A 19,722-nucleotide genomic window follows, 5' to 3' on the forward strand; every position below is an offset into this window, starting at 1 on the left:
TCAGATATTTCTACATAATCTCCCTCATATTTATTCAATGAATGGTGCTTTTGAAGCTCGAACATGTTGAATATAATACTTGTGAAAGTATATTCTATAATAAACCTTTTATCTACTTATGTTGACCTTTTCAAGTTTTTTGTAGGCAAAAGCTGGTTTAATTACCAACTACTCAATTACACTTTTGCCTCAGTGGCTGCTTCATCAGCATAAAAAGAGATGAAACCAAAAGATGGTGTTCCCATTTTCTTGTATTACACCTGAATTTGAACTAGGTATGGACTAAGGTATGATTGGCTGATTTTGGTCTAAATAGTATATTTATACTATAAATAGTATAGTATATTTCCAATTAAATTCATTGGGCATAAACTCTTTAACCTACAGGCTCAGAGTGTTACTTTACATTTATAACAGCATTATGCAGAGGGAATCTAAAGGAAAAGTCCTGCTTGTTATCATTATTGTCAGGATTATTAGTGCCTATGTTGTTTAAACATGACAGCGTGTCCAAATCCATATCATTTGGAAAAAAAAAATGGTAGAGACAGTAAACAGAGGCAATCAGATGAAGGTGAAGCTGACTCAATAAACTTACCTCCACATAGTTTCTGCCCTCTTGGAAAGTTTCTATCAGGCCGAAAGTGTCAAAAATACAGTAGGCCACAAGGAAATTGTACACACAGCAGTGTTTTCATCAGTTAGTGGCAGAACAAACCATGACGTGACCAGGTTTCAGTTCTCCAAAAGTTTTCTAAGAAACCTTTCGGAAGTTCTATTCATCATTTTTTTGAAAAGTGCAAACAAAAGTCACTATTTAGTTACTATTTAGAAAGCATTGATGTAATATTACTTCACTCTTAACCAGGCAAGTCCCTCTGGTCTCACTCATTTTTGTCATCTACCTGCAAACGTTCATCCTCCATGGGTGTTGTCAGATACTAATAAAAATGATTTGAGCATGTCAGTGGCAAATGCAAGCACTTTTACTTTGCCATGGATGGTTGCCCAGTACAATTTGCTTGCAGCTCTTTTGTCTGTCTGGCTACTAATATTTTTATTCCTATGAATGTTTGGCAAATACGGAAGACATCCACTATTTCTGAAAACATCCTTTAATGTACCATTATTGGTAAAGGTTTCCAATCATAAAATGCCAATATTAGACTTTTTAGCATAATTAACCTCATTTATAGATCAGCTGATGATGTATAGGTTTGAATTCTTCATATGCAAAATGTTTGTATTCACTAACTAAAATAAAAAAAGGTAAAATAATGACAACATATGTTAACTACAATACAAAATAAGCCTGACTTTAGTACCACATTGTAAGCCCTGGGTGTACAATTCAAACTGTGTCACTTCGTATTAGTTTTCTCTATATGATGCATGCATGTTATGTAGTGCTTCTGCAAGTAGAGCAAATCAGACAAGACTTTACCTAAGTGCAAGGAAATATCATGCCCTGCAATATTTAAAGGGGTTAAACCCCTGATGTTCTGGGTCAGTCTTATAGTGATTCAGTTAGCAATGTACAGTGAGTATTCGAATCTTCACAGGAAGCTGCTTCTTGTAAAAGATGTAACACCAACTTTACATGAACAGCAGCTGGTCACCTTTTCAATAAAACATGACAAAATTTGGTTAAACAACAAATATTACATGTAAACATTTTTGCCCTGATTAGCTGATTTTATGTTAGAATATGAGACTTTAAAAGGCTCCTTAGAAAATTTCAGACTTCAAATAAAGCAGCCTGCAAGGCTCAGAAAGGCATTAATGACCAAAAAATACACAAACATGAAGTCACCAACATATTTTCCCATGTTAGTCCCATGTTAGTCAAAACACAAAAAATATTTCTGAATGAAATGAGATGGGAGACACATTAGCATCAATATCTCACATAGTTGCTGTGAACTCATATTGAAACTATAATTTCATTACAGCATCTCTTCCAAGTAATAGTCATATTTTCTGCACCAGCGATCCACATCATATGTACAGAAGCACTTCTCCACTCTGTTGCTATCTCAGCTCAGCCCATTTTTAGAAACTGCAGACAACCTCTAGGGTGTGAATGATTTCTACACTTGGGCTTGCATGGCTTATTCATTTATCTTATCTTCAGATGTTCTGTCCCTGTCCAGGAATTCAGTCAGCTGTAGTTTCCTGTGCACTTCAAAAGCCTAAAGACTTTGTTTAAATTAATACACCAGGAATAACAGCCGAGTTACAATGAACTCTATAAAAATTAAATTTCATTTGAGACATCTGAGCCAGCTCAGCTTTTAAGGGAGGTTTAGGGAATTTGAGAAAATAAAAGGTATGTTTTTCTCTATATATATATAAAGTTAATATGCATATGAGCACAACATACTATATAGTGTCTGAATTTAATCACACCTTCTGCATCCATGTCTTGTGTACTTTCTGAACCAAACTGTTGATTTGGGGGATCCAGTAGAAGAAATTTAATGTTTTATTTCCTTTTAAGGGATTGTTCTTTGGCAAATTTGTAAAACCATGTGTTTTCATCATGGGATTGAAGTAATTAATAAAAACTTTCATTTGCTTGTAAAATGTGTCACTGCCACAGTCCTGTTTTTTAGAAATTGAGCCTTAGTGGTTTTTAATATAGATATCTCATTTTTGTTTTCTGCTAAAAAATAAATACAGATGATAATTATATTAAAAAAAAGAAAAGAAAAAAAAATGCTTTGTTAGCCCTGATTGTATTTTTCCCAGAGCAATATCAAAGCCAGTGTTTTATCTCCCTCCAGGATCCTTCTTTGCCCATTAAAGCAAATCAACTGGGACATTATTTCATAAGCTTGATAAAAGGCCTGGAGTCAGATTTGGTAAGGGAGATATGCCAGAGTCCCAGTTAAATAGCTTTAGTATTGTATGGCTATCTTTGCTGATGCTATCAAGAAAGATTTCATTTATTTTGGTCTGCCAATGCGCACACACTTTGGACTCCATGAGAAATCTTTGCACAAGTTTTAAATACATATTGTTGCACCTATAAATAACATAATAACTTCATCCATGTATGTGATGCATTAAGTGGAATTCATACTTGTCTTTGAGGATTTTGTATAAGGACATAACTGTTAAAGGAGGAGTCAAAGGATCATTATTTCAATTCAGCATTTGATTGTAGACTAAGTCCCATTTAATAGACAAAAAATGACTTTGCATTGCATGATCTTCACTACTTATGATTCTTAGCATGGAAAAGAAAAGAAATTCAATGTTTGCATGTTAGCTAAGTTGTTGCATGCAGACAGGCCATCACAAGTTATGTGAATGCAAAGTTTACACACTATAAAAATCTGCTAAATTAACAACAGCCTTATCTTGCCATGACAAAGTAAATGAGACTAAGCTATAACAATCTTTTTTCAATGTGTTTTTTTGTCTCTGTCTTTCTATCTCTGCATTTCAGTTAATTCCACGAAGGGCGGGAAATAGGGCAGTGTATCAATGTGAAATCCTTTGACATATTAACTTTATTATGAGAGCAACGTGATGGAAAACTACCAAGACTGACTTGGTGATTTTGAAAGAGTAGAGATAAGTGGAATGGGTAAAACTGATTTAGATCAATAGCTGTGATATCTTATTAATAACTGCACAAATTTGCCCATGTGTCTGAGTTAAGCACTCAGTGTTGTTTGGTGTAATTGTTGAGACACACTGACTGAAAGAATATCAGATGCAGAAAGCAAATGCTTTAGAAATATAGTGTTTTAAGTGTTTTAAGTAACATGGAGTTCTTGGTTTTATCATTTAGTTTCTTCCTGAAAATTGCTAATTGAATTACTTGTTTAGTAATGTCTTATAATATTTTATTAATTATTGTTAATGTTATTATTATTATTATCAGACTTTCCAGGGTGTACCCTGCCTCTAACCTGGTAGCAACTGGGACCAAATAGGGTCGTCAACCAACCTCCCCCACAAATTTCTGCAATGGAATAAGTGGATGGATGGATGGATGGATGGATGGATGGATGGATGGATGGATGCTTGATTTAAAGAAGCATTACTTACATAACCAGTAATGTTTGATAAATCAGCCACAGCATGTGTTGATATCCAGTTGCTGGCGTGTGATGCACTAAAAGTGAAACTTTTAAAGCTGTAATGTCATATATATATGTATATATATATATATATATATATATATATATATATATATATATATATATATATATATACTTTTTTTATGCTGTGCAAGACAAAATAGCATGAGATTATTCAAAGTCAACAGGTTTAATGCCACTGAGATCAATTGGAAGATCCTGAGCTACATTGCATGAGAAATGTTTTTGTTACGGTAATCCTCTGAAGAGAATGATGATTAAATAAATGAATGTAAATATGATTTCATTTTGATATTTTCTGTGTTCAAAATATTAGCTTTGCTGGTAGTGTAGTAGGAAAGAGGGCTTTCATCCTCTGCAGATGATCTGCTGGGATTTAGTTCATTAGCTCCAATTTAAATTTTGGATCTTAAGTAGAAGGGTTGTTTAGATACAATTTTACCACTTAAAAAATGTATTTGAAATTAAGTGAAATCTGTCTGCCCCTGCTCTGATCTACTTTTCTTTTACTTTCCAAATAACAGGGACACAGTTAATAATAACAGCTGAATTTACTACCCCTCTTTTAGTCGTCCTACATATTTAAAGTTTTAATTTATTATGAAAATAAAGACTATTGTAATGATGGTGATAATAATGATTAACCTGCACGTTTAAGTGTTATTTTGGATTGGTACTATGAGTACCCAGGACTTGTCAGAGTGAGGATGTTGAAATCAGCTACTGAAGAGTCTGGCTTATTATTGTACAGCAACTTAATGGGTCACACATGTAATAATTACGGAGAGAAGGGAATCAGGAGGGTGAAGAGGCAGTAGGATAATGTCAAATCTAGATGGACAAATATGAGTATAGTTCTGAGAGTCTGATATCAAAGGGAAGAGAGGCAGATGTCTATAATTGGAAAAAGTGGTCGAGGAAAGAAGATAAAAGGACAGCAACATGGGCAGTGAGAACTGGCGTAGGAAACAAGAACAACAAGAATGAATATGTGGTATAACATTCAACATTTTCTACACCAATCAATAAAGAAACATAGACTTTTCCTTTAATAATTCTGGCAAACATACTGTCATATGTTATTGAGCTCAAATTAGTTTTTACTGTTGTGCTTTATGACTCATGCAAATCAAACTTAATTCATTTTGAGCTTCTAAATCCCTCCATCATCAGCTTTTAAAACAGTATAGATCGTGCACGCAATTATGCAAAAAAGGTCAATGTCCAGGCATGCAGTCAAATATACAAAACAATATAATACAATAATCACCTAGAAAAAAAAAAAAGAATGAAAACCTGCGTGCATTTAAGTAAATCCCCAAGGCAAACAATATAAATAATTATCATGCTGCATGTTGATGTGCAGAAAAGTGTTCATGGCTGTTGACATAATCCTGCTGTTATCATAATGGAGTATTAAAAGTGCAGAGAATTAGCGACTGGGTTGTTTCATCAGTTTATTAGTGGAAACCTACAATATAAGTTCTTTTCTCCGGGCAGTTAAGCATATTGAAAGTTGAGCCCTTCCTTTGAACTTTGATATGACTGACCTTCTTCACTGTAACAGTTGACTCAGGTGCATTAATGATGACTCAGTTTTATGACATTTCCTAGTAAGCCTCCGTAGTAAACAACATCTTAAGAGGAATGCAGCCATCATCATTACAAATGATCAAAGGCAATGTGGGCAATCACGAGTCTTCAAGATCAAAATCACAACACGGTCCACCTCATCAAGGTACACAAAGCATCTGTGCCCAAGTTTTTTGTGTGTTGACCATTTAGCATCCTGCAGAGACAGGTAATGGCAGATTTCAAAGGGACTAGAAGTACATTTATTATAAGACACTCCTGACATCAAACAGTGGAAGCCCGGAAACAGATTAGCATTATTGTTCCTCAAATAAAAATAAAAAGAATTTGCCTTTCTTCCTGATTCACCATCATCAAACCTATTTTATCCAAGGAAATACTTTCATGAAAGTATTAGATTTTAAACAATTCTTCATTCTGTTCGCATTTTACTTTTCTATTATCATTTCCAACTAAAATAATAATTGTAAATAATTATGAATAATTTATATTGCACCTTCTTGTTGTGATGCATGTTCGCCTTATTCTGTCTGCTTTCTGCACTTTATTCTGTAATAAGAGCTGCTGTAACGTGTGAATTTCTCCACTGTGATAATAATAAAGTCCAATCTAATCTAATCTAATGTAATCTAAAAAGACTTCTGCTTTAGTGGACTGGGGAGAGATTTTTTGTAAATTACTGTATATGTATTTTAAGTTAAATGTAGTTTTATTTTGGTTAGCTTGACTTAAACGGTGAGTCACCCTTCTATATAGTTCAATAACAGCACCTTACTTTTGTTTGTTTTTGTCCCTTATTCTTCTTCCTCTCTGAGACCAATGCTGTTTTTACCCTGAAGTCAGTAGAACAAGATAGCAGCAAAAAGCAGACAGTAGGCAGTGTTTCATTGAAGTGTAATTTTTTTTTATGGTCTAATGAAAGTTTTTTTATTTATCTTGACTTACTCCACCAGCCTAACAATGCTGGTAGAGTACCATGTTATTTAATCATTTATTCTTTTCCGCCCACTGGCTGCTTTGCTGTCCATGTCTCTGATGATTTGGCCAAAATGAGAGCAAAGGAGAGTTTAGCTTTGGTTCAGATTAATATTAATGGCCACACTTCTTGTCGCTTTGCAGATTTTATTGGGTTTTAGTGATAAAAGTGAATGCAAAGGCTGGTTATTTAATCAAACTTGGTCCTTGTATTAATCATTTATTTGCTCAAGGGACACAACATAATAAAGTTGCTTCATGTATATTGAGTCACATAAAGGCTGCCCTCACCCACTGCAGAAGATGTGATAAAACTTAACTCAATAAATTTGAGTTAAGTGCAGTTTCCACAATACTGCTACTGTAAAAGGTACAGCAGTGAGACATCAGCATGGACTTTCCTTAAGAGTGTCTTAATGCTAAATGTAAGTGCAGTGAATTCCATGTAGGCTACTTTGTAAGTATATATATATATATATATATATATATATATATATATAAGGTCATAAAGAACTATTACAAGTGGGGTTCAGTCATAATAGCAAATACATTATTTTGACTGTAAAATAATTTGAATAAATTAATAAATCCTAACTTTATTCAAAAGAGTATCAAACATAAAGAGATCATTATAAAATTAGGTTGTTTTTTTTTTTTTTTACTTTGTAATAAATAATTATTACCTTGTTTTCATTTGACAGTGGTTTTTGATTCCAGGTTTTTATAGATTCTTTTTCCCCTTTTCCATCTTTTCCTCTGCACACACAGTGTCCAAGCCATGATGAAAATAAGAAAAGAATTTGTCATTTATAGTCATATAGACATATAGTACATGCCAACATTAAGGTATGTTACAGATTCAAAGAGTCACTCATTCCTTGTGGATTATCAGTCATTTTTAGCCAATGACCCAAAGGGCAATTATGATGTCTGCTTCGAGCGTAATGTAAAATGGTGACAAATGCTAGCCTAATCATGCTAAGTGATTAATTAGCAAAATAGCTCAAGAACCAGATGGGACATAATTATGAACACATATACAGACCTTAACTAATCCCCAATGACTCCGGTTCTTTGTGCCTTCTTTCAGATGGTTACACCACAGATGACATTGAATTCTACTGGCGAGGAGGAAACAATGCTGTGACAGGGGTGGACAGGATTGAACTGCCGCAGTTCTCCATTGTGGATCACAAGCTCATCTCCAAGAATGTTGTTTTCTCTACAGGTGATGTTATTGAAAACATTCCGCTATCATGGAAATCATGAGTCAGTTATTGTCTGCGAACCTCTAAGATGAAACAAATCTTTTTATAATGAAAAAAAAAAGAAAATAAAAAAAAAACCTCTGGATAACACACTGCCCTGTGAGACAGCAAATGCTGTAATGTATTTTACAGCAATAAACAAAAAGAACATTGTCTGATACTATAAAATATTCACCAGCATTTCCATATTCATGAATTTGTCATGCAAGTAAGCATCGGCAAGCAGAACAATAATTCTTCTAAACAGAGTTTCTAGGTGAGCTAGTATTCTGAATGACAGTGTGATTAAATATGTAACAAAGAAATATATAGACTTCACCAACAAGAGCATATTTTGTCTGCAGGGGTCACAAATTCAATACAAGCCTTTTAATACAAATGTTTGCCAGAGAACATGTAATGTCTGTGTACTCGTATAGCATTAAAATGCTAGTATGTTTACCCAAGTGTGTCCCTGTAGTATGCTCAGTCTTATTCCCTTATTTGGAGACAAGGCAGAAGTAGGGAATTCCCTTTAAACGTGCTGTTTACCATTATGTGGAGAGAGCGACCATGGGGTCACTCAGAAATGCAAACACAGCACATGTGCCGAGGCACTCACCCAATGCAAGAGTCGTGTTTCCCTTCAAGGATAAGCAATGTCGTTGTTATGAATAAAAAATATTCACCAAGACTCTTCTTGTCATTGTCTACCCAAGCTGTTTCCTTATTTCATGGAGAAATAATTCAGTGATTATCCCAGAAGCCCATCCTAACTTTGGCTATGACAATGTTCAATGTGATTACATTGCAGCAGGTGGCTTGTATATAAATTGTGCCTCCATTAACAGATTGTTTTCATCATCAGTCTTAAATGTTTACATAACTTTCCAAATATGTAAAACATTACATGACATATAACCAGTGTTGGGGTAGTTACTCTAATGAGCAACTACCCCAAAAATGATGGGTTGTCTATAGGTCTCAGTGTCAACCCTAAAGTGGCAGTTCAACAAATGCTTCAGGATCACCAAAAGTTGTGTCATCAGCGTAACATACAAGTCTCAGCCTTATTCAGTGATAACGATTTTATACTCTCAAACAGTGGCATACATTAAGACCAATATCTTCATTTGAGCCACAGAAATAACAGGGATAATACTGTATATACAGTTTTGTATGTTAAAGAGCTAAAAAGTATAAAGAAACAGATATTGTCCAGGTTAATTTGTTATGCGTTTGAAGCTTATTTTCTGTTCTCTGTCTTTAGCATAATTGATTTTAAAAATGTTTATTTTGATAAAGTTTATTTTTTGACCTGAAAACCCAGTCAGGTAAAAAGTGTACAAAACAAATTAACTTTTAATTACAGAAAATGCCATGAAAACATACAGATAAAACTGATTTAGAAACAAACTGACAAAACAGAAATGTAACTTTATTGATTTAGCCTATAGATGTAATTTTATAAAATTTTAATTAATAATTTAAACTTTGGTAGATTTTCTCACTGAGGCACCCCCTAAAGACAGTTAATTCAGCACCCATCTTGCATCCTACCTATACTCTGAGCTGTCAATCTGATGTTGACTTTCATCTTATCTTTGGCTCTCCATGAATAAAAAATAATGATACATTTTTTTAGGTTAGAAAATTACAGTGTGACTTTAAACCACAAATAGACTTTCACTGACTTTATCAATGTAAGTGGAAATCTGTAGGTAAATCTAAAACAGTACATCCCCAACATATCACATCCTTGTGTGTATGTATACACTACCGTTCAAAAGTTTGGGGTCACTTTGCCATGGGATTCAATAGGGAAGTGACCCCAAACTTTTGAACGGTAGCATATATATATATATATATATATATATATATATACATACAAGAAATTTTGTGGAAACATACATTCAATTGTTTTTATTATATTTTCATACTGTGTCCCTTCTCAACTTCATAGGCTCTTATCCTCGTCTCTCCCTGAGTTTCAAGCTAAAGAGAAACATTGGATACTTCATCCTGCAGACATACATGCCTTCTATCCTCATCACCATCCTCTCCTGGGTTTCCTTCTGGATCAACTATGATGCCTCTGCTGCCAGAGTGGCTCTAGGTAAGCCCACACATCACTGATTATACCAGACAAAGCTTCAGAAATGTGGTTTATAGAAAGTTAGCTTAAACTATGTGTTTTAGTTTATAGAGAGTTGAAGAGATAAAACTATTCTGAAATATCAGTTATCTGAGATGAGACTGTAATGTAAATCCAGCATCTTTAAGTTACCTTATCTTCTTACTTTGAAAAAATTTTTTTTTTAATAATTGTGTACTGTATTCCTAATTTCATGTCCTCCAGTATTTCACATCTTTAACAATCACCGTGGGTGGTAGGAGGATCAACATTTCACCATGTGTTTAGTTTACAGGCATATAATGATGAATGACCTTTTGATTTGTTTTTACTATGATTCTAAAGCATCGGTGCCTTTTTAGAAGCCACGATTCACCCCCTGAGTCATCCTTCATTATCCAAAACTCATGTAGCCCATAGCGCTTTTATTGAGCTTGTCTGTGTTTATCAAAAGCTTGCTGCCTTCTTTTTACCCAACTCCATCCAGCTAGCTTCACCCATCCCTCTACCCATCCTTTGGTTTAGTCGACAAGGCAATTTTGCTGATTGACGGCTGAGCTGCATTTAGTGAATCCAGGGGGAAGGCATGCGTGGGATGTAATGAAAAAAAGAGAAAAGAAAAAGAGAAAAAAGAAAAAAAGGTTAGGCTCCATAATAGACAGGTCAACAGTGTTGGAAAATGTTTGGTCACGCCCCTTACAACACTAGATTTAGGAACCACTTTACTCTGACCTGGTTTCAAGGCATTAGAATGGACCTGTACTGGCTGAATCACATGGCAGCTGTGAGCAGAAATCCTTTGTTGGTATTGTTAAGCTGTTGAAGTAACCATGTGGGAAAATTGCCTGAGCAGTGGTTACCTGACAGCTTTGCAACAGCAGTATAGAAACATTAACTAATTGCTATCTAGCAATCTTTGTTGAAATTGCCTTAAATAAAGATACAGGTTTTTAAAATAGAAAGCACAGGTGCACGTGGGTGGATTTGTGGTTACTGTACAAGCTCAGGACACAATTATCTAATCATGCATGGAAAATGCTCTAAGCTTCGGAATCAGGCTTCTCATGCCATTTGTGACACTAGCACGGAAAACACCATGGACTCATTATTGGAAGCACTTTATACCTAAAAGCTGTGCTTGTGATTGAAGTATCTTGTTGAGGCAGGTGATGTGGAAGAAATGGCTTGCAGGCAAAACGTCTCCGGACACCAAATTTATTAATAAGCAAAAAGTTTGTTACATACAGTCTGGCATCAAAAACAGATCTGCAGAATCTGTGAGGTTTCTTAAAGCCAATTGTAGAAAAACATGACTGACCATAGTTTCGACAACTTTATGCTCAAACAAACAACATTCCTAAGCACGTCTGAAACCACTCCAAAGAGCTGTATATGAAAACATGTAACGTTATACCCCAAAAGGTTCGCCAAATTTATATGGTATGACCTGCTCTAAAAAGGTTGTTGAGTCTGCTGGGTCCACATGAACTCACAGAAACAGACCCTTATATGTAGTACATCTAAATGGGATTACACTACCTACATAATGCTATTAATTAGATACTACATGATAAAAAAATGGCAATGATATGAAGTTATTCGCTCTCATGCAGTATATACTGTTTCATCACAGTGGTAAAGCCATCTACAACTTCTCAAAGAGTTCTCTACAAATCAACAAGAGAAAGGTTGATATTTTAAATCTGCACCACTTCAATTTAAGCTTTCTAATTTGTTCACCAGTTACATCTCTGTCTTACAAAGCCTGTTTTCATACCATTGTTGTTACATGTAACCTTGGCAGGCTTGAAAAACCACTGGTATTAAATCCAAATGAGCACAAAAATACCTTTTTTTTTTTAGACAAAATAGTGAAGTCTTTGGGGCTTTGGGATTTTTTCTTTATTATTTAATATTTTACAAAAGACAGAAAAATAAGGACACTATTACAAATGTTTCAAATGAAACACTAGGATTAATTACATTTTTAGTATATTATAACCGGATTTTTCTCTACCAGGTATCACCACTGTGCTCACTATGACAACCATTAATACACACCTGAGAGAAACCCTCCCCAAAATCCCATATGTCAAAGCCATAGACATGTACCTCATGGGCTGCTTCGTCTTTGTCTTCCTGGCTCTGCTGGAGTATGCACTGGTAAACTACATCTTCTTTGGCCGGGGTCCACAGCGTCAGAAAAAGGCAGCTGAGAAAACAGCAACAGCCAACAATGAAAAGATGAGGATGGATCCAAACAAGGTAAGAAATTATTACATCAGTGGGTCATTGTAATTTCTAGAGAAATCTGAAAAAGTAAAGTGCTCCATCCAAAACAGATGGAAAGTGGAAAATAATAAGTCATTTTTAATTGGGTTAAACAAAGTAAATAGAGAGGTAATGATTTGACAAATGAAGTAAAACTGTCCTGTGTTAATTGACAGTATTCATTGAAAGATAACAAATAACATTCCAAAGTTGTTCTTAAAGCAGATGCAGAACAATGTTTTACAGCCCATGGGAAAGATGTATAAACAACCAGATGCAATTCTTGTACTTTAAAAGAAGTAGTATCTGCTTAGAGTCACAAACACAAAATGGATCCTGAGTTATAGAACTAGAATATATATATATATATATATATGAATATGCATGACATATCTGATCTTGTATATATTTAACATAATTTAACATAATACACAATTACCAGAATGCTTCCATGCAAAGATTGTCAATTTTCGTTTCTCTAAAATAATGGAATTACATTTTTTTTTTCCTCCATAATAATTTAATGTAATTATTTTTTTATTGTTTCCTATGTAGCTTTTAGAAAATATGAGCAAAGAAAAGAAACATCACACCTTTAAACGGAGGGTTGCCCTAATCTTTACTGCCTTGATACTACTGCAAGATAAATAAACATGCACTGTCTCTGAGAGCCAAATATGTTAAAATAAGTTGGGAACTGAAAAAAAAAAGAAAGAGTATCTGAGCCATGTAGCTCTGTATTTCTTTAGAAAAGAAGTAATTATTGCATTCATTTCACCACTTAGTTTTTTTCTCAGTTTAAAATTAAGCAAATCCTTCACAGAAATTGCAAAAGGCCAAAATAACATGGCAGCAAATGGATAGGTGATATCTGTTAATTACAAAATGCAAAGAGAAATTACCAGGAAAATGGTTACATTAATATTATGTGGCATTGTGGGAAGCCAAGATAGCTAAATAACCTATAATCTAAATAATAACTTAAACTTAAAATCCATTTCACAGTATGCTTTTTTTTTTTACCGTGTCACCGATTGAAGGTATTTGCAATTGCTGACCTGATATGCATGCAGCACCTGCATCCACTTCTTCACATTGAACAGGAGAGATTTTCTTTGATTCTGCTCACAGTGGCTGGTGGGGAATGTAGTTGGAAGAGATGACACTCTGTATGCAAGAATGAAACAAAGAGATCTGGATGGCCATGACTCGATGTGGGAACCGATCTTTGTGGACGATGCTGGAATCGGACTTGGTGATCAAAAGAATAAGGTACTGGAAAATCTACTGCCGTTCATATATGTCACTGTTTTATTAACTTTTTCGTGATGATGACAATAAAATCGCATATTGTCAACAGTATAGAGTTGAGTAGATAGAACCAAAGCAATGAGCTATAGAGGCTATTAGATTACATAGCTTTGTCTGTAAGGTTGACAATAACTTACCTATTTCAGTCATTGCTTATCAATTTATTTTGATATAAATGTTCTCATAGCTTCATTCTTTTTGAAAAATAGTTTGTTAATTATTTGTATTTAATTTGATTTACAAGACAAAACAATGTAATTAAATCATATCAGTGTACTAGACAAAATTAACTGTTTTCCTTGGACAGATGGACCCACATGAAAATATCCTGTTGGGCACACTGGATATCAAGAATGACATGGGTGTTACAGAGCTCGCTCTGGGTCTCAATGACCCCCGAAATACTATGTTAACATATGACAGTTCAACTCTACAGTATCGCAAAGCGGGTCTGGCAAGGCACAATTTTGGCAGAAACGCGCTGGAGCGTCATATGACTCAAAAGAAGAGCCGACTACGGAGACGGGCTTCACAGTTAAAAATTGCCATCCCAGACCTGACTGATGTAAACTCTATTGACAAATGGTCAAGGATGATCTTCCCAACTGTTTTTTCCTTCTTCAATGTTGTTTACTGGCTTTATTATGTAAACTAGAAAAAAAAGGGACATCAGTGAGGGCAAGTACACAGCAAAATATGTTGCTCATCTCTTTGTATGTGGTTTCTTTCATGTTTATATGATCTTATGATAATAGACTGAATTATTGTATTCAGGACTGGATCCATCATAACTTGGACAACAACAGCTGGCTTACACATGAAAACCTTATAGAACAGAGATTACTTTCATATAAGGTGCCTGTTTCAGAGTAATTGTTTAAAATTTCACATATTTTGTGAACTGTGTGTCTATTTTTTACTTTATGTTTGCATTTTTATGTATTTTTAGTTCGAGTTATGGTATAAATAATTCATTGCCAAAATTTAATATCAGATAAGAACTTATAAGTTGACATTAATCTTCAATATTTTTTATTTCCTTTAAAGTGCTAAAACAAATTTGAGGTCAAAATGGTTTTCTAATATTCAATATGTCAGCTAATACTAATATTATTGATTTCATGATACTTATATAAAAGGGGAGATATAAGGACCAGAAAAAAAATAAATAAATAAAAACATTTATGATATTGTATAATGTAAAAAACGTTCAGCCTTATTAATCTTTGTTCTACAGAAATAATATTGGGCATACTAGATATGTAATTTCAAAAGTCTTTTTTTTTTTTTTTATTTCATTTTTTGTCCATTAAAATGAAGTGGCATTTATTACCAAGAGTTTTTAATTTAGAGGGCAGTCAACATGCTTGCTAAGTGTGCAAAAAACACAATAAGTAGAAATTAAAAAGTTTTAAGTTAAGTTGGTATGGAAAATAGCCAATTTGGATTTAAAATTTTTGTTGCACCAACTGTGTCAACAAATAAAAATGAAAGAAAGTGAGAAAAATGTGAGAGAAAATGATAATTATCTTACTTTAGCTAAACATGATGTTTATGTTAAAGCATGTATGGCTACTGTGTATGGATGTTCCTGCGTAAGACTGAATCTGAACAACCAGGACTAATCATTAAGTAACTTTATATGTAAATAGCAACTGTACAGCATTTACTATTAAAATATTATAACTAAAGATTAAATTTTTAAGCCTTTATGCTCACTTTCTTGATGACATATACACAAAGTTGATAAAAGAAAATATGTTCACAACTGCTACAAAAGGCACTTTAAATAATTCTGATGATTCTTTTGTGGTACAAAAAAGGAAATGTTGAGCCTAAAGGACCCCTATGGTACAAAAAGGCTAGAATGCATAAAAGCACAAAAACATATTGTTATTGTTATATTTGTATCAGTTAATGAAATAATTTATTTACATAGTTCTTTTGCTTAAAGATTTTATTTCATGAATATTACCTGCTTTGCAGGCTAGTTTTTTTCTTTGTTTTTTTTTTTTGCAGATTTAAGATTTCTTACTCATACATTTCCACACTGAGTAGTGTCAATTCAAAATAAACCTACACTTTGTAACCCATGATCCTTTGGACAGTAGGATAACAAGATAGATTTTCTAAGTGGATTTGCACACACATTCTTAAAAGCCATCATGGCTGAACCATACTTCTTCTGATACCTGGTGCTTACGGGGCTTGTCTTAAGAGGTATTTTTTTAATAGAGTTACACTTTTGTTTTCTTTTCTTATTCACAACATGTAAAAATAAACCTAGGGCTGCACTACACCACAGTGTCATACACCCATCTCCAGGAATCTGACACACTGACCAGTACAAATGAACAATAGTGTCATCAGAATCAAATCAATCAACAGTGTGAAATGTAAAGCTGGAGGAGCATTTATCGATACTTTAGCTAACAATATAAAATGACTAAATACGATCAATAAAAGACTGCTGCTTCTGGATAGAGAATGTCTGAAAAAATTAGTTTGACGTGTGAATAAGCCTCACCTGTTTTACAAATCTTCACTAAGTTTACCTAACACAAGACCGTTTCAACAGAGGCGTTATGAATTCTGCAGGAATAACTGAATATTCTAAATAAATAGCACAAACTGGTCAAACTTAATGCATGCTCTGTACAGCAGCAACACTTTAATACTGTTGCAGTTTTTTTTTGTTTGGTTTTTTTTTCTTCTTTTTCACCCGTTTCATTCTGCTTCTTTCAAAGATGAAACATTTAACATCAGGTATTGATCATGATAATATTTAAATATAAAATTGTTTTTCATAAACCTTTTAAGTAATATTTCATATTTAAATGCATTTCCACATCTCCTGCCTGAAAACCAACACTGACATTTAAACAACGAGCACATTATGAACTAAGATTGAAGTCTAGACCAGGAAGAACTTTAGATTTTCACCTCAGTGGTATTTATATGTTATCAAAATATGTTAATTCTGCTGTTTTTTTTTTGTTATTGAAAACTGGACATTCAATCTAAATGGTTGTGTTATTTTAAGAGTCATGGTGAATATGTCTGCAAAATGTATTTTATTTTTGTTTTATAGCTAGAGTTTCATGAGTTTTTTTTTTTTTTAATGAATAAATGGCATTGTTGATTTTTTTATAGTTGCCAACACCACACAGGAGGCAGATAAGAACAAAAGGATAATAAATACAAAAATCTCTACTCAGTATGAGTCGCTAATGGATAAAAAATTCAAGCAAACAACAGGACAGGTTGTGGGCAGAGTTTAAAGAAAAGACTGAAATGAAACAGTAGATGATTAGATACTTCACTTCGGACCCAAAGGAAATGAGATGAGTGTTGCAGACTGGATATTGAACATGGAGAGGGACACTGAGAGCCTACAGTGGGTAGAGAGAGGAGAAAATAATAAACTGAAAGTAAGAAGGGAAGAAAATTCAAATATGTATATATGAGGTAACATATTAGCAGTCCAATATTGGAACATAATTTACCTGTAAATAAATACAGAAAGGACTAAATGTATTGCAGTATTGTTTATGCTGTAATGCTATGAGAATGCAAAGGATGATTTTAAACAATGTAAATAGACTATAAAGTCACTTACTCACTTTCTGATTTGGTTGTTGCTCTGTTCATCAATGTGCGTCTTTATTTTTGCCAAAATGTCAAGATGTGTTTATGAATGTAGTTGATTCTTTTGCAGCGTGTATCTGCTGTAACGTGTCAGCAAAGTTAACAAGTTCTTGCACCAATGGTTAGCTAAATACAGCCTAATGTATGACATCTTTTTAAAGACACACACACTCAGAGGGTGAAGCGATGAAGAGACAAAAATGCGTCTTTATCAGGTCAACATTCAAACATCTCAGGTCTGCATGATTCACACAAATGAAACCAGATAACTGTAATTAAAAACAAATAAGTTTAGGTGCTTTCACACATACACGGTTCTAGTTCTGGCACTGGCTCTGTTGTTGAGTTTCAGAACCTCAGTACTTTCTGGTGAATTGGACTGCATTCACACCAGTTCAACCAGAACCAAAGTGGGAGATTTTGTCCTGAAGGTTGATAATTAAGTAATCAGGTTCTATTTTAACACTGTAACATATGGTTTCCCAAAATGAACAATATATTCAGATGACCAAGTGAACTTCAAAAGATGTTAGGCAGTCAGCACAAGCTTTTAACACCTGTTGAATTCAAATTGGTAGCCAGACAACATAGCACAAACATTCAGGGTTTGCTCTAAATTAAAGTGTTTGATTTACTTAAATTAGCTGATTTCAACTTTATTTTCACTGGTCATCCTACCGTCTTCATCTGTGGAAGGCCAGGTGGGGGTGACGGCACTCAGTTGGCTTCTTCAGTTGTAGCAGCAGTCTGGCGGTCAGGTGAATCCAGCCTTTACCCACTGATGATATTACAGCTCACGACTGAGAACCACTATTTTTCGGTGTCCATTAAAAGCTGCCTTTTCAGGTTCAAAAACAGCTTTTTTTCAATGTGACTGCACCCGTTCAAAATTAGGTTTAGGAACCGACAATGTGCCTGTGCCCAACTAGAGTGAAAGCCCTATTTGTAAACTTGTTTCAGATGTTTTCTCCGTTAATTTTCTTTCTGTGTTTAACACAAGGCCCCACAATACTACATGTAGTACACAGTTATAGTACTTACATCATAGTGTAGTTTCTTTGCACAAGATTATATATATATATATATATATATATACACACACACACAAATATATATATATATATATATATCATTGTATGGTTGCATAAAACATGGTGCATGTGTCTGATTGTATGGTGCATTTTGGACTGAGTGTATTCTGAATGAATGTTGGCAAGACACTGACGTGTTTCCAAAGCACAGTGGCATTTGACAAGTAAATTCTGCTTCATAAGTTCTACACTTTAGATATGTGTTCATACCCCACAACGCTTTTTGTTGCATATATTTTTATACTTCTTTATTCCGTGTAAGAATATCTAAAAAAAAAAACACTGATGTTTGGAAAAACCTTGTTAATCCAGTTTTCATATTTATACTATAGAGAATGATTACATTATCCACGAGGGATACTGAATATTTAATGAATTGTATGCTAATGAAATCCTTTCATGTTATGTTGTGTACTATTTAAAAGGATTGCAAACGGTTTGAAAATAATTGTTTTTTTCTTTTTCATTATTGCTGAAAAGCTGAGGATTTTAGAAATGAAAAGTTTTCAGTAGACAGCAGAGTTTCCTCTGGAGAGTCAGGATAGACTGGCAACTTAAAAGCCTACATGAGACATCATGGTGACAGTGTATGTTTGCACACACTCACAGAAGAAGCCTTAGCCTCCTGCTGCCCTGGACCTCACTCCAAGCAGCTCCAATCCCTCTTACCCTCTTGACACCCACCACCTAGAGAAATCCTACGTGCCACTCACAAGAACATTCCCAGAAACCCAGAGCTTTTTCCCTTGTCAAAGATAAGCCCTGTAAAATTATGTCTCTGTCTTTACTATGAAAACAAATGGGAATTCCTACATTGTCAATAAATATTGTATACAGTTCTGAATCAGTGTGTTTATTTGCGTGTTTAAAGAAGACAATTAAAATATCTTCTTTTTTAATCAATAAGTAACCTATTTACAGAGTTTTTTTGGGGGGTGGGGGGTGATCTCTCTGAAACAGCTAACAGACTGTAACAGACACTTCTCAACTTTTGGTTTTATTTTTATTTATACTTACCAATGTTTTAACATTGCAGTTTTTCTTGTTAACCTACAAAATTGTCATTTTGGGAGGTAGGGTTGCCAGTTTTCTGTTTTAACAGCATCTGTTACAGTATGTACAATATTTTCTCCATATCATTTACAATACAGTACACACAACATTTTAGTGCTTTCCTCAGAAACAGAAGTTTTATCAGACTGTTTAATGTAAATTTAATTCCAAAAGTTGCATTTCCAATAAACAAATTCATTTAAAAACCTAACAACTGTATCTCATTACACTGGCTGTTGGTCAAATACAAATGAGTCCAAGACGGTGTATATATCTGCATTTCA

The 19,722-nt window shown here is 34.1% G+C and overlaps 1 protein-coding gene across 1 annotated transcript in view; it reads left to right on the forward strand.

The window, feature by feature from the left end:
• The window catches only part of LOC121655010 (gamma-aminobutyric acid receptor subunit beta-2), a 59,670-nt gene extending 45,318 nt beyond the window's left edge, over nt 1–14,352 (forward strand). The window contains exons 6-10 of the mRNA XM_042009433.1: nt 7,774–7,911; nt 9,894–10,046; nt 12,085–12,329; nt 13,467–13,607; nt 13,954–14,352. Coding sequence (XP_041865367.1) covers nt 7,774–7,911; nt 9,894–10,046; nt 12,085–12,329; nt 13,467–13,607; nt 13,954–14,301 — 1,025 coding nt within the window. The 3' untranslated portion in view covers nt 14,302–14,352. The remainder of the gene's footprint in view (nt 1–7,773; nt 7,912–9,893; nt 10,047–12,084; nt 12,330–13,466; nt 13,608–13,953) is intronic.
• The last annotated feature ends 5,370 nt before the right edge of the window (nt 14,353–19,722 follow it).

The sequence above is a fragment of the Melanotaenia boesemani genome, chromosome 15 (genome assembly GCF_017639745.1).
Source record: "Melanotaenia boesemani isolate fMelBoe1 chromosome 15, fMelBoe1.pri, whole genome shotgun sequence".
NCBI lineage: Eukaryota > Metazoa > Chordata > Actinopteri > Atheriniformes > Melanotaeniidae > Melanotaenia > Melanotaenia boesemani.